The 15,758-nt window shown below is 41.1% G+C and overlaps 1 protein-coding gene across 2 annotated transcripts in view; it reads right to left on the reverse strand.

Moving 5' to 3' along the window:
• The window catches only part of Kdm1b (lysine demethylase 1B), a 57,796-nt gene that overhangs the window by 21,766 nt on the left and 20,272 nt on the right, over window positions 1-15,758 (reverse strand). For both annotated transcript variants that reach the window (XM_070024483.1, XM_070024484.1), the window contains 5 exons: window positions 8,591-8,629; window positions 5,231-5,459; window positions 3,607-3,791; window positions 1,249-1,425; window positions 476-550 (listed from right to left, as the gene is read on the reverse strand). In XM_070024483.1, the coding sequence (XP_069880584.1) occupies window positions 476-550; window positions 1,249-1,425; window positions 3,607-3,791; window positions 5,231-5,459; window positions 8,591-8,629 (705 nt within the window). The remainder of the gene's footprint in view (window positions 1-475; window positions 551-1,248; window positions 1,426-3,606; window positions 3,792-5,230; window positions 5,460-8,590; window positions 8,630-15,758) is intronic.

Raw genomic sequence — 15,758 nt, forward strand, 5'->3', positions numbered from 1 at the left:
CAGGGCAGAGGGACTTTTCCCACCACTCAATTGTGTTAATGTTAGTCAAGAACTTTTGCTTTTACCCTAGATTCTGACTCTAAATGCCATGTCAGAAAATATCATTTCTTGGTCTTTTAGCTAAGAAAAAGTATAGAGGCTGAATTCTCTCCAAAGCTAGTAGTTCCTCTATCCTTTCTTCAATTAAATTATTGCAAATGTTTTAACTATCTTAGGAGCTAGTATAAAGAGATTAACACTTCCAGCATTCCTCATTAAAATTAGGAACTAGTTCCTAGGAGTCAGAGTTCCTCTATCCTTTCTTCAATTAAATTATTGCAAATGTTTTAACTATCTTAAGAGCAAGTATAAAGAGATTAACACTTCCAGCATTCCTCATTAAAATTAGGAACTAGTTCCTTGCTAAGAGTCAGAAAATTTGGACCAAATGAGCAGTTAACCATCTGTTGCCACCCACATATCCCAAAAATCTTACCTTAATTCCAAAGTTATGCAGTTGCCTAGCAGCTGCTAATCCTGCTGGACCAGCCCCAATAATGATGACTGATTTCTTTTCAAAAAGAAAAGAAACAAAATTCCAATTAGATTGAAAATTGGTTCTAAAATAGGGGGAAAGTAAAGAAAGAGCAATAGAGGACATGAATTTAATCAAAGTACATTATACACGTTTGAAAATACTATAATAAAACAAATTACAACTTATACAACTGATATGCACCAATAAAACAATTCCAATCAGGGGCTGGGAAGGTGGCTCAGTGGTAGAGCGCTTGCCTTGCATGCATGAGGCCCTGGGTTCGATTCCTCAGCACCACATAGCAAAAAGGAAAAAGCCAGAAGTGGCGCTGTGGCTCAAGTGGTAGAGTGCTAGCCTTGAGCTGAAGAGCTGAGGGACAGTGCCCAGGCCCAGAGTTCAGGCCCCACAACCGGACCCACAAACAAACAAACAAACAAAAAAAACAATTCCAATCAGAGCAATGGTAACAATGTACTATTACAATGCTAGTCCATTTATGTTTCTTTGATGCCTTTATAAAGTTATTTTCCTAAAGAATATGGTTGTACTTGTCTTTATGATCCCCTCCCTTCAGTCCTGCAATCTGGAGCAACTACTTGATAGTTTCCTCTTGGGAGAAACATCCTATATGGAAAAGGTCTTGTTTATGTATTTTTTATCATGATAAAGTAGCTAACAAGCATTTTATGAAGATCACTGGGAATGCTGTTGCTAAGGCCACAGCCACCTACATTGTGGTAGTCTTTAGGAAGAAGATACTGGTCGACTCCCACGGTGAGAACTCCTGTGTTGATAAGGCCTTTCCTCGTCATGAAATAAAGGATTCGCTCTACTTCTTGAACACATCGAATGCGCACAAGGCCCCGGACGATAATGTGAGGAACACATTTCTGAGGAGTAAGGGCTTCCTGTGTTTGGAAATGAAATCCAATTGTTAAAAAAAAAACACAAAAAACACTCAAGGAACTCTTTAATAGCAAGAAAACAACTCAAAGTAGTAAGCACTACTTTGCCATTTTTAAAAATTGAGTGGGGGGCTCAGAGAGCATTTGTCTAGCATGTATGAAAGCATCTAGGTTTGATCTCGACCATTAAAAGTAGGTGGGGCAAAAGATCTAATAGACATATATGTGGCCAACAGATATAAAAAAAAATATGTTCAACATCACTAACTACCAGGGAGATACAATTCAAAATTCAATGAATTATCACCTCATCCCAGTTAAATGGCTATTGTAATCAGAAAGACAAAAGCAAATAAACGCAGAGAGAAGGGAGAGTTTGCACACTTATGGATGGAAATATATGTATGTACAGCCACTGTGGAAAGCAGAATGAAGGCTCCTTGAATTAACAATAAAATAATCATGTGATCTAACAGTCCCACTATCCGGTGACAATGTCAAAGACACCACTTGCACATTCACTGAAGCCTTATTCAAATCATCAAGATACAGAACCAACTCAATGCCCATCAACTGAATCACTAATGAAACTGTAGCAATATACACAAATGGCTATTCAGCCTTAGCAAGAACAACACCTATCTTATGTAAGTAACATGGACAAATCTGGAGGAGCTATGTTAGGCGAAATAAACCAAGCACAGAAAGGCAGATGCTGCATGATCTCACTCATACATAGACTCATAGAAGTAAACCAAACTCATAGAAGTAAAGCATACAATAAGAATTATTTAGCAAGGACCAATGGGTGAGGTGGGGTGGGGAGACAGGTCAGGGATACAAAATTTCACCTAGTTACAAGGGATAAACTCAGGAGATCTATTATAAAACATGACTTTAATAACATATTGTATACTTGAAAATCACTAAGAAATTCTCAGTAGTCACTACAAAAATACAGTAAGATTTTATATATATTAGCTTCACTTGTTATAATGTACACATACTTAAAGCATAAATTATCTCAAATAGGTATAATTTTTGCCGATTAGAAGTTTTAAGCTGGAGGCTGGTCGTTCATGCCTGTAATCCTAGCTATTTGGAGGCTGAGATTGGAGAATTGCAGTTTGAAGCCAACCTAGGCAGAAAAGTCCCTGTGAGACTCTTATCTCCAATAAACTTAAGTGGCACTGTGGTTCAAGTGGTAGAGCACTAGCCTTGAGCACAAAGAGGCTCAGGGACACCGCCCACCCAAGACCAGCAAAAAAATAAAAATAAAATAATAATAATAATGTTTATCTTGTTTTAAGAGTTAATCATAAAATTGTGAGATGAACCAGCAATTCCACTGAGATATATACCCGGAAGAATTGAAACGTCACGTTCAAGCAAAATGGTCACAGCAGGAACAGCCACAAAGTAGAGACATCCCTGAGAATCAAGGGTTGAATGGAAAAAGAAATTGTGGCATATTCACACAACAGATTATTATTCTACCCTAAAATGGTATGCTTTCCTGATCCCTGCTATAATATGGATGATTCTTGAAGAGCCAAACACTGTATGTTTCTCTGTATATGAAATGTCCACAATAGGAAAATCCAGAGAAAGTTACAGCAGTGGTTACCAAGGGCTGGGAGTGGTGCGGCAGCATCAGGGGAAAAACAGGAAGTGATCAGGTAGGAACTTTCCTCTCGGAATCATGATAATTGTACAATATTTTACATGTGCTTAGAGCCACTGAACTGCACATTTTACAATGGTTAAAATGGAAAATTTTATGTATATTTTACCACAAAACAAACTCTCGCAGTAATTTACACCCATCATTTCACACTAAGAAGAGCAAAGGGAGGTCATTCTGGTGGGGCAGAAAAAAAAAGGGGGACCAACAGGTTTCAGCAACTTGTCCTTTGGCAGCTAACTTTCCTCTTTCCGAGAACAAGAATGCCTGTTATGAGGAATATAAGGTCAGACCCATCGCCTTCCCAACTTCCACTACAGAAATCCAGGCTTTTTATTGCTGATGCTGCCAACATAAAAATGGTGCCACCATTCCCCAAGTATTAGCTGCCTAAAATGTCCACAATGCCAAGGCTGGGAAACCCTGGTCTACAGGCTTTTGTCAAACAGCTCCTGCTCTTCGCTCCCATCCCTGCGCTGCTGGCTAGCAGCCTTACTTACTTTGCAGTTTGTATACCACAGGGCGAGGATGAGGTTTCTCAAAGCCAGGTACATGGTGGGGTCTCGGGAATATTCTGGAAACTCATAGAGCTCATCTAGTTCCATGACATCAGGCCTCACACAGAGGGCTTTGCCACACTCATTCGGCTGGTAGAAAGGCTGAAAGTACCGGTTCATGCCTGGAACTGATAGGTGATACAAGCTGTAGCTTCCAAAGCAAGGGGGAAAAAAAAGGGAGCAAAATCACACCCAAAAGAGCTGCCTGGACAAGCTTTATTGTCTACCCTGCACAAGTACTTCCGTTTTCATCTGAGTGGACAAAATATACATGAATTACACAAACATCTCCCCAGTTTTTTCTTACAAGTCACTCACAATCTTAACCTTAATCTTAGAAACAAAATTTTAACTGCACAAAAAAATATAAAATCTGACACCTCAAATATTTGCAAGTGTACCGCTCAGTAGTGTTACATGTATTGATTGTCCAACAAATTTCTAAACTTGTTTTGGCAGTCCCAGGTTCAAATTTAGGGCTTCATTCTTGCTAGGCAGGCAATCTACCATTTGAGCCGTGCCTCCATTTCCCTGGTTAATTAGAGCTTAAATCTCATGGACTTTTCTGCCTTGCTGGCTTCAAATCACCACTGGATACAGAAAGGTGAAGAAAAGCTAGCACACTGGGGGCTAATGTCCATAATCCCAGCTACACTAGAGGCTGAGATCTGAGGTTCAATTTGAAGCCAGTCTGGGCAGATTTATCTGTGTGACTCTCCAATTAGACAGCAAAGAGCTGTACTGAAGGTGTGGTTCAAGTAGTAGAGTGCTAGTCATGAGCAAGAAAACCAAATGAGAATGTGAGGCCCTCAGTTCAAACCGTAGTACCAACACACACATGTGTACACACATTAAAAAAAAAAAAAAAAGATGGAGAGAGCAGAAAAGTACTGTGGATGTAGCAACTTCCTTCTTCTAAGTCAGAGTTCATAAACTCTTCCAACTATAGTTACTAAACTTTCAAATAAATACTCATGTGCTATATAGATAATTTATACCATATAAGTGACAGGAGTTATCCACAGTACATCTGACCCTTAGCATCTTTAAGGGAATTAGTTCTACCCACTGGATCATCAAAATCCATGCATGCTCAATTCCTTTGTATCAAATAGCTAGTATTGGAAGACAGCAAGGAAAGGGGGAACATTATCCAAAAAGAAATGTACCAATTATGCTGTACATCACCTTTATAATACAAAAAAAAACCCCTAAAACAAAAACTGGCTAGTATTTACTATAACCTACTGTAGTTTCAAATAATCTGTTGTAGATGACTTATAATACCTAATACAATGTAAACACTTCTTGCATTGTTTCATTTAGGGAATATGAAGAATAAGAAGTTTGTTCATATGGTTCAGTACTGACGTAAGTTTTTTCCCTATTTTCTATGCATGATGGGTTGACTGTGCGGTAGAGAAGCCATGGACATGGAAGGCCGACTTGTAACAAAATGCAGGAAATAATGAGATGTCACACATGTCACACGTGTCAATCTCTTTCATTCCTAAATTTCTGGGAAGGGGAAGAAAGGGGAAGGAGGAAGTACTAAAAGGACTCTCACCCAGTGCAGAGGGAGCCACCATGGAGGGTTCCAGTGTTGCTGGGCTGGCACTGTTGGTGGTGGAGGTAGTGGTGGTGGCGGCTGTGCGGTTTGTACTGGTGCAGGAGGGGCTCATGCCCACACAGTCAGGGTAGTAGGCAGAGAGCAAAGGCGCTGCCACACTGTCTTTCAGCAAAGGAGGCAGGATAAGCATGGAGTACCACCAAGTGTTGGAGACTTCTGACACTCTCTGAAATGTACCAGAAGAGGGAGAGGGAGAACCGCAGAGGAGAAAAGCACTTAAGACCTTGACAAAGACAGGTGAGGTTAGTACCTTCATTTCATTCATCCTTAGCTTTTACATTCTGCCTTCTCCCCGGATCAGACTGAACACACAGATTCAGAAACAACTCTGGCTTATGATACCTTGAAGCACTCTCTCCTAGGCAAGTTTCTTTCCAATAAATAGCAAGGGTCTCTCCCTACCAAAAAGTCTCCTCAGTGCCAGGTAAAGTCTTTAAAACTGTACCCAAAGCTTATCTGCTCTTCTATCTAGCAAGTCAAGACAGCTGAAACTTGGAAGTTAGGAGCCCCAACTAGCAGTCAAGTATTAATTACTGCTTTGTGCCAAAGGCTATGGAAAAAGAAAGAAAAAAAACTTTCAGAGGGAAAAAGGACACAAGATGCCAACCATCAAACTGAACAAAAGAATCTACTTTCATTTTCAGATGTGTGATCACATTCAGGAGGTGACAACATAATAGAAGAACTGCATCAAAGCAACTCCGGATGACTACTAAAATAAAAATAAAATTCACCATGGCTTCTAGAGCTATCATAGAACCAAAGTGCCTCTATCAGCCACAGTCTTTGCTAATGCAGCCTTAAACCCCAATTCTTAGAACCTGATAATGGAAGAAGTTTGAGCCCAGCGTCCCTGTGGCTAACTCTCCATGTCCCACACAAATGCCATCTGCCATCAAGCCAAAGTTGGGAGCAGATTTGTTTTGTTTGGGTTTTGGAGTCCAAATCTGGAACTGTTTTCAGTTTACTGTGAGTCCTAATATGATCTCACTTGCCTAGCCCTGACAGCATCTGTGTTTATAATCTCTGCCCTCTACACCTGCTTTCCGTTCCCTATCCTTGACTAACCAGGCCATGAAGTACAAAAATGGATGCTCCAGCTCCTTCCACAACCTCCTTCCCAGCTCAGTCCAAGCAAAGGGCAGACTATGTTTTCAGTTCCTGACATTTGGACTGGATTATGTAGACAGATCACTGGAGCTCTATAATCCAAGGTATTCAGGAGGCTGAGATCTGAGGATAGTGTTCCTAAGCCATCATGGGCATGAAAGTCCATGAGACTATCAGCCAATTAACCACCAAAAGGTTGGAAGTGAAGCTGTAGTTCAAGTGGTAGAGTGCTAGCCTTGAATGAAAAAGCTAAGGGACACCCCTAGTATACCTCAGATTAAGCCTCAGTACCGGCACACACAAAAAGAAAAAACAAGCTGTTCTTATTCCATTTCCTGGGTCACGTAGCTCAGTGGGTAAACCAAGACAAGTCTCAACAGAGGATTCTACCATTTTGCTGTGACTGCCCGCCCCACCCCCATTCCTTCCTTGAAAGTCCACGTGAGGGTGCTGCAACCCAATCTTTGCATACATAGGAATAACAAACTATGACAGATAATACTGCTTGTTCCTTTGAGTCTCAATCCTGGATACCTGCCTACACTTGTCAACATGCCATCAAAAGTCCCACCCTCACCTTCAAGACATTTAAGCTGTTACTTGCCTTGCATGCCACTCTATAGCATATTTAATGAAATATGATGGCTTAGTGTTATTCCCAAGTTCATATTCACCCTGAACCTCAGATCATGACCTTATTTGGAGTTTGGCCTCTGTAGTGAACTATGATAAGTTCATACTGGAACAGAGAAGTGCTGGATTCACTGTGCCTGGAGTCCTTAATACAGAATAGACCCAGGGAGAGCGGGGAGACAACACAGAAAAAAGACACTGTGGTGATCAGGAAGAAATTGGAGGAGTGGGCATCTCTAGGCAAAGTCAACACTAGTGACTGCTGGCAACTGCCAAAAGCAGCAAGGCAGGACCTTCCTGCCAACCTTCAGAGGGAGTCTGGCTCTGCCTACACTTCAGACTACTGGTCTCCATTACAATGAGGGAATATTTCTGTTGTTTAAACCACCCAGTGTTGGGTAACTTGTTATAGTAGCTCTAAGAAGCCAAAACACTCAAAATTGTAGAAACTGCTCTACCCTTAGAATCTGTAAGGAATAGAAGGAAGGTGCAATGGCTTGATGACTAATCTGTACCAGACTCTTTTATCTCAATCCAAAAATATCTAGCACATGAACACGTAAGAACTCTTCTTGGTTTTTTTTTTATTGTTTTGTGTTTTTTTGTTTTAATTTCCTAGGTTGGGGATGTAGCTCAGTGGTAAAGTTTGCCTAGTACACACAAGGCTCTAGGTTCATCTATCTCATGAATATATAACCTCTGCCTTCAAGTTCAGATTCTCCTGGGTGAAAAAGGGTCTCTATTAAAAGTATTTAAAGTCACATTTCCTTTCTATAATCTTACTCTACCAATCTTGAACCCAAAAAGCCATCAGACCATTAACTTACTAATATAAATATATGCATGCACGTACACACACACTCTCCATCCCTTTAGATAACAAAATGGATTCAAGAAACAGATTTACTAGATATCAGCTCTCCCTTTGGTTCCTGAATTTGACATTACAAACCCAACTAATACTACTAAACCACTGAACCTCAAAGGAAGCACTTAGAACTCTCTGAATTTTTGAGACTCAAAACTGAGAAATTTTAAAAACCATTTTAAACTGGGACTGGCTAACATAGTACATGTTGTTAGCCAACTTGGGTAGCCAAGTTTCCTGAAGATATCTGCAATATGACCAGGCTTTGCCAGCCAGACATAATGCATGCCTTCTAAGCCTGGGCAGGGCCCTGCTGATGCTACTACCTAAAGAGAGAATGCATAGAGGACTCCCTGATGGGGGAATCTAAGCCAATCAAATGAGGACCCTGCTATCCTTTCCTTGGAAGGATTCATATAGAGAAAAGGTCACAAAGTCAACTTGAAAATCAAGTTCAGCAAGTCTGATCATTGCAAAGGAGAGGGAGAAGAGTGTCTTCTTTATTTCCTTTCAACACTTGAATGCTTTTATTATTCATAATATGCTACTCTCATAATGTAATTATCATGTTAAACTTAAAGTCTTTGGCAGCAACCAAATAGAAAAACACATGAAATGTTATTGTCATTTTACTTATCCATCGTGGAAGGCACAATGAACTTGTTTAAGCAAGCAGAAATACTCACCAGATCTTCAGGGAGGGAGCAATGGTCTAGGTTCTCAGGCTGTAAAGGAAAATAAATTCCTAGTTAGCTTTCTGCTTTTCTGTGTGTGTGTGTATGTTTGTGTACATGCGTGCCCAGTACTCTGGGCCAGGGGGCTCTTGCTTAGCTTTTTCACTCAAGGCTGATGCTCTACCACTTGAGTCACACCACTTTTTTTTTTCAATTGAAGATAAGCATCTCATGGCCTTTTCTACCCAAGATCATTTCTAGCCATGATCCTCAGATCTCAGCCTGAAGAGTAGCTAAGATTACAGGCATGGGCAAATAGCACTCAACAAAGTCCTAGTGAACTATATACCTGCAAAATACAGTCCTAAGTGTTATTTCCTTTCAATATGATACTTCCTGTTCACCTATTAACAAAGTCCCCAGAAGTCAGGAGGCTGAGGCAGAAGGATCCTGAGTTTGAGACCAACCTGGGCTATACAGACCTTGTCTCTAAAAATAGATAACATAAAATTTCAGAAATTATTTTTCTAAGGTTAAACACTGTTTGGCTGTGTGCCAGTGGTTCACGCCTGTAATCCTAGTTACTCAGGCGGCTGAGATCTGAGAACTGCAGTTTGAAGCCAGTCAAGTTATATATTCAATTAGGGTAGAGTAAAAGACAGGAACAATTTTGGGTAAATTACAGCTTATTCAAAGCACAGGACAAAATGTAAAAATCACACCTGGAATTTAGTAACCTGGAATTATACAAATCATCCAAAGTCTTTTTTTCCCTAATCCTGGTGCTTGAACTCTGGGTCTGGGTGCTTTCCCTGAGCTTCATTAGCTCAGGGCTAGCACTCTACCACCTGAGCCACAGCACCACTTCCGGCTTTTTCTGAGTAGTTTATTGGACTTTCCTGCTTGGGATTGTTTAGAACCACGATCCTCAGATCACAGCCTCTTGAGTAGCTAGGATTACAGGCATGAGCCACTGAGACCCAGCTAAAATCTTTGATAAACTACACTGAACTAAAAACAGATATAGTGTAAAAATGACTCTAAGGACAGACATGGTTTTCTGTAATTTTTGACTGCTGCTTGAAGTCTCCTTTAATTATAATGAAATGCTACTGAACCTCCTTTTAACTTGAAAAGTAATCTAGTGCCTGGCTGCTAGTAAGTTCAGTGTTTCCACTGGCTGGACATGCTCCCCTGCCACAAAGTCCCAGTGTCTCCCTCACTCAGGCCCTTTGGCCACCCATAACGTCAGCCCCACTTAGCCCTTTCCCGTTTCTCTTCTAGCTCTAAGAGGCCTTTCATCCTGAAAGGTGAGCTCAAGAATCAAAATCATGTATTCTCAGCACACACACAAACATATGAGGTAATACATATGCTTATTATCTCAAACCAGCTATACCAATTTTATGCAACAAGCTCTTTGACAAGACAGAAATCAGGATATATTTTGTCCATTTTTTTTTTGGAGCCAGCATAACTGATAGCAGACTGTAACAAGTATATTACAAGAAAACAGACAGATATTATATCATGAACACAAATGCTATAAGAACTCTTAAAAATAGGGCTGGGAAGATAGCTCAGTGGTAGAGCGCTTGCCTTGCCTGCCTGAGGCCCTGGGTTCAATTCCTCAGCACCACATAAGCAAAAAGAAAAAAGCCGGAAGTGGCGCTGTGGTTCAAGTGGTAGAGCGCTAGCCTTGAGCTGAAGAGCTGAGGGACAGAGCCCAGGCCCATAGTTCAGACCCCACAACCGGACCCAAAAAGAAAAAAGAAAAAAAGAACTCTTAAAAATAAATCCTAGCAACATACCCAAAAGGACAGTTTGCTAGAAAAAAGTGAGAGTAAGAATGCAGAGTTGTTTCAACAATCTGAAATCAGTGTAATCCAGTCCTTTGGTAGAGTGTAACAAACAAGTTGAAAGTGAAGTTAAATCAAATTCTACTTGCAATAGCAGAAGGAAACAAATTTCACAAAAGATTAGTGAAACCTAGAAAACTACTAGGTAGAATTTAAGTATGAGAAATGTTTTATGTTGAAGGCTAGACAGTACATAGTTTAACATCTATAAACAATATACTCTCCACCACATTACTCTTCATTGTAGCTGAAAGCAGCCACGTATGCTACCATGTATAATGACATGGGACATTGGGACACAGGGATATGTCCCCATAAAACTTTATTAAAAAAGATAGACACAGGGACAAATCTGGACCATGAGCCATCATTTGCTGACAACCAGGTTAGAAGACTGAGAACTGTTTAATATGGTAATTCTCCAAATGACATACATTCATATATTTCAATCAAAATCTCAGGACTTTTAAGTAGATTCTGATAAAGTGGTAAAATGTATATGAAAGCTTGAAAGACCCAGAACAGTTAAAATAACCTTGAAAAAGTTGGAGGAATTTACACAACCTGATTAAGACTCAATATAGAGAAATCAATACAACCCAGTATTGGATAAGGATAAAGAGATCAATGGAATACAATTCAAACACATGTACATAAATGGTCAATTAATGTTTTTACAATGGTGTAAACATAATTCAAGAACAATCTTTTCAATAAATACTGCACAGCTGTATTTTTTTAAAAAAGGAATTACATACTATATCTAACATAAAAGGTCTCATACCACAACAGATTAGTGACTTAAATGTACAGGTTAAAGGTATAAAACAACTCACAGACAGCACAAGATGTCTTGGCAAGGTAAAAGGTAATCCAAAGTTTCTTTAAAAAGTTGTAATATAGCCAGGCGCCGGTGGCTCACGCCTGTAATCCTAGCTACTCAGGATGCTGAGATCTGAGAATCGCGGTTCAAAGCCAGCCCAGGCAGGAAAGACCGTGAGGCTCCTATCTCCAATAAACCACTAGAAAACCGGAAGTGGCGCTGTAGCTCAAGTGGTAGAGCGCTCGCCTTGAGCTGAAGAGCTGAGGGACAGCGCCCAGGCCCAGAGTTCAAGCCCCATGACCGACAAAAAAAAAAAAATGTAATATAGGGGCTGGGAAGGTGGCTCAGTGGTAGAGCGCTTGCCTTGCATGCATGAGGTCCTGGGTTCGATTCCTCAGCACCACATAAGCAAAAAAAAAAAAAAAAAAAAAGCTGGAAGTGGCGCTGTGGCTCAAGTGATAGAGTGCTAGCCTTGAGCTGAAGAGCTGAGGGACAGCACCCAGGCCCAGAGTTCAGGCCCCATGACCGGACCCCCCATCCCCCCCAAAAAAGTTGTGATATAAAACCATGGATAAACAGGGCTTCCAAATTAAAAATTATTTTTCATCAAAAAATGTATCAAGAAAATTAAAAAGCTAAATACAGACTAGGGAAAATAATCAAAATTATATACTCAGATCCAGATTACAGAATTTCTATAAAGCATTCAGACTTGATTTAAAATTTCTTCAATAGGTATTTTCCAAACTATGAATGGCTAATAATATATAAAGAAATTTTAAACCTTCACTAGTTATCAGGGAAACACAAACTAATACCATACCTACTATAAAACCACCACAACATAAAACAACAAAGTGGTCTCTTGTTCAATCCTAGTGACTCACACCTGTAATCCTAGTTGCTCAGGAAACTGAGACCTGGAAGACTGAAATTCAAAGCCAGCCCTAGCAGAAAAGTCCTAGAGTTTCTATTTCTAATTAATTGGCAAAATGCTCAGTAGGAAGCATGACTCAAGTGGTAGAGTACCAGCTGTGGGCAAGCAAGCCAAGTAAGAGCTCAAAGCCCTGAATTCAGCCCCAGAACTGGCACTTAATAAAAAAAAGCAAACCACAAAATGTAGTATAGTACACCAATCATAGAAAGCCAATAGGCATGAATTATAAACATGAATCATAAGTTTATCCTAAGATTAAATAACTCAACTCCTCCATTTACTAATAAGAAATGAAAACAGGTCAAGCCACTAGTGACTCACAGTTGTAAATCCTAGGTACTCAAGAAGTTGGTATCTTAGGATAGAGGTTCAAAGCCATCCTGGGCAGAATTATCCAAGAGAGTATCTCCCATTAACCAGCAACAAGCTGGAACTAGGTGTACCCCAGGTGGTAAAGCTCTAGCTGTGACTGGGAAAAGCCGAGCGAGAATGAGGTGCAGAGTTATAGCCCTAGTTTCAGTGTATGCATACACAAACACACAACTATCCTATTATATACTAACACAATACTCTTTATTTTTCATAGTAAACTTTATATATCAATTCCTAAATGTTCACATCTTTTCCTCATATTTCACTTCACAGAAATCTCCCAATTTTTTTTCAGGGTTGAGGTTTAATCCCAGGACCTAACACATGCTAGGCAGGTATTCTCCTGAATTATATCCCCAGCCCAATAACATTAATATTTTAAACCCTAGGTTTTAAAAATGTGACCAATTATCTTATAAAACTTTCCACTTGGAGGGAGGGGGCCAAGATGGCGATGGGACAGTAGGGAAACACCACAACTCTCTCCAACCAAATAGAGTTCAAGTTCCAATGCTTCATTTCCCCAAGAGACCGACAACAGCAAAAAAGATGAATACCCAGAGAAAAACAGGAGGGAAGGAAGGAAGGAAGGAAGGAAGGAAGGAAGGAAGGAAGGAAGGAAGGAAGGAAGGAAGGAAGGAAGGAAGGAAGGAAGGAAGGAAGGAAGGAAGGAAGGAAGGAAGGGAGGGAGGGAGGGGAAGGAAGGAAAGAAGGACGGACGGAAGGAAGGAAGGAAGGAAGGAAGGAAGGAAGGAAGGAAGGAAGGAAGGAGAGGGAGAGGAGGGAGGCAGGGAGGGAGGGAGGGAGGGAGGGAGGGAGGGAGGGAGGGAGGGAGGGAAGAATTTCAGAACAGAAAAGCCCAAAGACCCTTCCTCCAACCCTTGCTGGCTGCACAGCAACACGCCAAACCATAGGCTGCCGGAGACCCCAGAGCCACAGTGGGTCATCTGCAGAATGCCGGCGCAGAAGACAGCCAAGGTGTAGGTGCCAGACCCACTGATTGCAAACAGAGAAACCTTGGAGGCGGGAACCTACCCAAAGAACCTTGCTCAACCCCTCACCAAAGCAGTGTTGCCCCATCCCACCAAAACCATTTGGCCTCATGGCCGAGGGGAGAGCCCCAGAACTACTAGTGTCTGTCCGCAAAATGCCAGTGTAGAAGACTACCAAGGTGATGATGCTGCCCCAAAGAGTGCAAACAGAGACAGAAACCTCAGAGCTCAGAACCTGCGCAAAGACCCCTCTCCCACCCCTCGGCAGGTGCGGAAAAACGCCCACAGCACCGATCTGGATAGCATCAACAGAGGCAGAGACGGGGAGAAACAGACCCAGAGTGGCCACCACTCAGTCCAGCCCACAAGCACCTCAACCAAACACAGAGCACAGTGGCAACCAGCGATCTACATTGCACAGAAACAGCAATCTGCCACAGCACCGCTGGAAAGTTCCCAACTAGCTTCAGGAACCGAGACCAAGTACAGACTCTCTCAGCCAACCCAGGGCCACGAGCGAGCTTCATCAGTTGATCCAGGAACCAACCCAGAACCAAACAAAGACAGTCACCTATTGACCAAAACAGTTTCAGATTAGTCTCCAATAATCCCTAAATCCCCATGCAAAAATCACAGAGAAAAATTACAAGGTTTATCAACACCCAGGATAGCAAGCTAACCCCAAAAGCCAGCAGCCACCCAGGGGAGAGCCCCAGTGGAAGCAAAGCAGGAATGGAAGACGATTCTACATCCAAGATATGCTGAAGGCAATGACTCGAGAATTAAAGGGAGAAATAGATCAGAAATTTAAAGAACACAGAAATGAAATATTAAGAGATGCAGGATTTCAAACAGGGGATGCATGCAAAAATAGATGCAGTACATACCTTGCTAAGAAAGGAGATTAATACTCTGAGAACCAACATCAAAGCCATAAATGGCTCAATGTCCTCCATACAAACCACAATGGAAGCCATAGTTAACAGAGTGAATGAAATGGAAATTAGAATATCAAATATGGAAGACAAAATGCAGCAACTGGAAAAAAATAAGCCACAGATATGGAAAAAAAATCACTTAAATTATGCCAAAGGGAAATCCAAGAGCAAGCAGACAGTGCCAAGAAATTTAATCTTCATATAATTGCAGTAGACAAAGGTGAGGAATATCAAAGCAAGGGAATGCAACACCTATTCAGTAAGATTATTAACGAAAATGTCTCCCATCTTAAAAGAGAACTTTTTTTTTTTTGTCTGTCGTGGGGCCTGAACTGTGGGCCTGGGTGCTGTCCATCAATCAGCATTTCAGCTCAAGGCTAGCACTCTACCATTTGAGCCACAGCACCACTTCTGGCTTTTTCTGCTTATGTGGTGCTGAGGAATCGAACCCAGGGCCTTATGCATGCAAGACAAGCACTCTACCACTGAGCCACCTTCCAAGCCCCATTAAAAGAGAACATCTTACCTACATAATAGAAGCATATAGAACACCTAACAAGCAGGACCCCAGGAGAAACACTTCTAGGCACATTATAGTGATAGATCTGAATAATAAACAATCTTGTATGCAGCAAAAACAAAGAAGGAACTATACTATAATGGGAAAAAATCAGAATCACTGCAGACCTCTCCACACAGAATGAATGCAAAGGCCTAGGAAAGTATGATCTGAGCCCTGAGAATCAATAACTGCCAGCCCAGACGGGGCTAGCAAAGCTAGCATTCACATTCGATGGAAAAACTAACATTTTTTATTTATTATTTTTTTTGGTTGGCCGTGGGGCTTGAACTCTGGGCCTGGGTGCTGTCCCTCAGCTCTTCAGCCCAAGGTGAGTGCTTGCGCTACAATACCACTTCCTAAAATTTTTAATAGTAAAGAAAAACTAAATGAATTCATAAACAATCAGCTAGCATTACAAAGACTATAAGAGGAGGAACACAACCTGAAGAAAGCAATCAAGAACAGGGATCCACATCAGACAGATATCACTAGAAGTCCAACTTAGCACAGGAGGAAAGGAAAGAAGAAAACTTAGGAAAGCAGGAAATTGGCAGGAAACCCAATCCATCTCTGTGTAATAACCATAAATATTAACGGACTCAACTATCAATCAAAACAAAAAGAACTGCAGATTTGATCAGAAAACATGACCCATCCATCTTCTGGCTTCAAGAGACCCACCTCACAGCCAAACACA

Source organism: Dipodomys merriami, unplaced genomic scaffold (assembly GCF_024711535.1).
Source record: "Dipodomys merriami isolate MVZ:Mamm:240054 unplaced genomic scaffold, mDipMer1.0.p SCAF_16, whole genome shotgun sequence".
NCBI lineage: Eukaryota > Metazoa > Chordata > Mammalia > Rodentia > Heteromyidae > Dipodomys > Dipodomys merriami.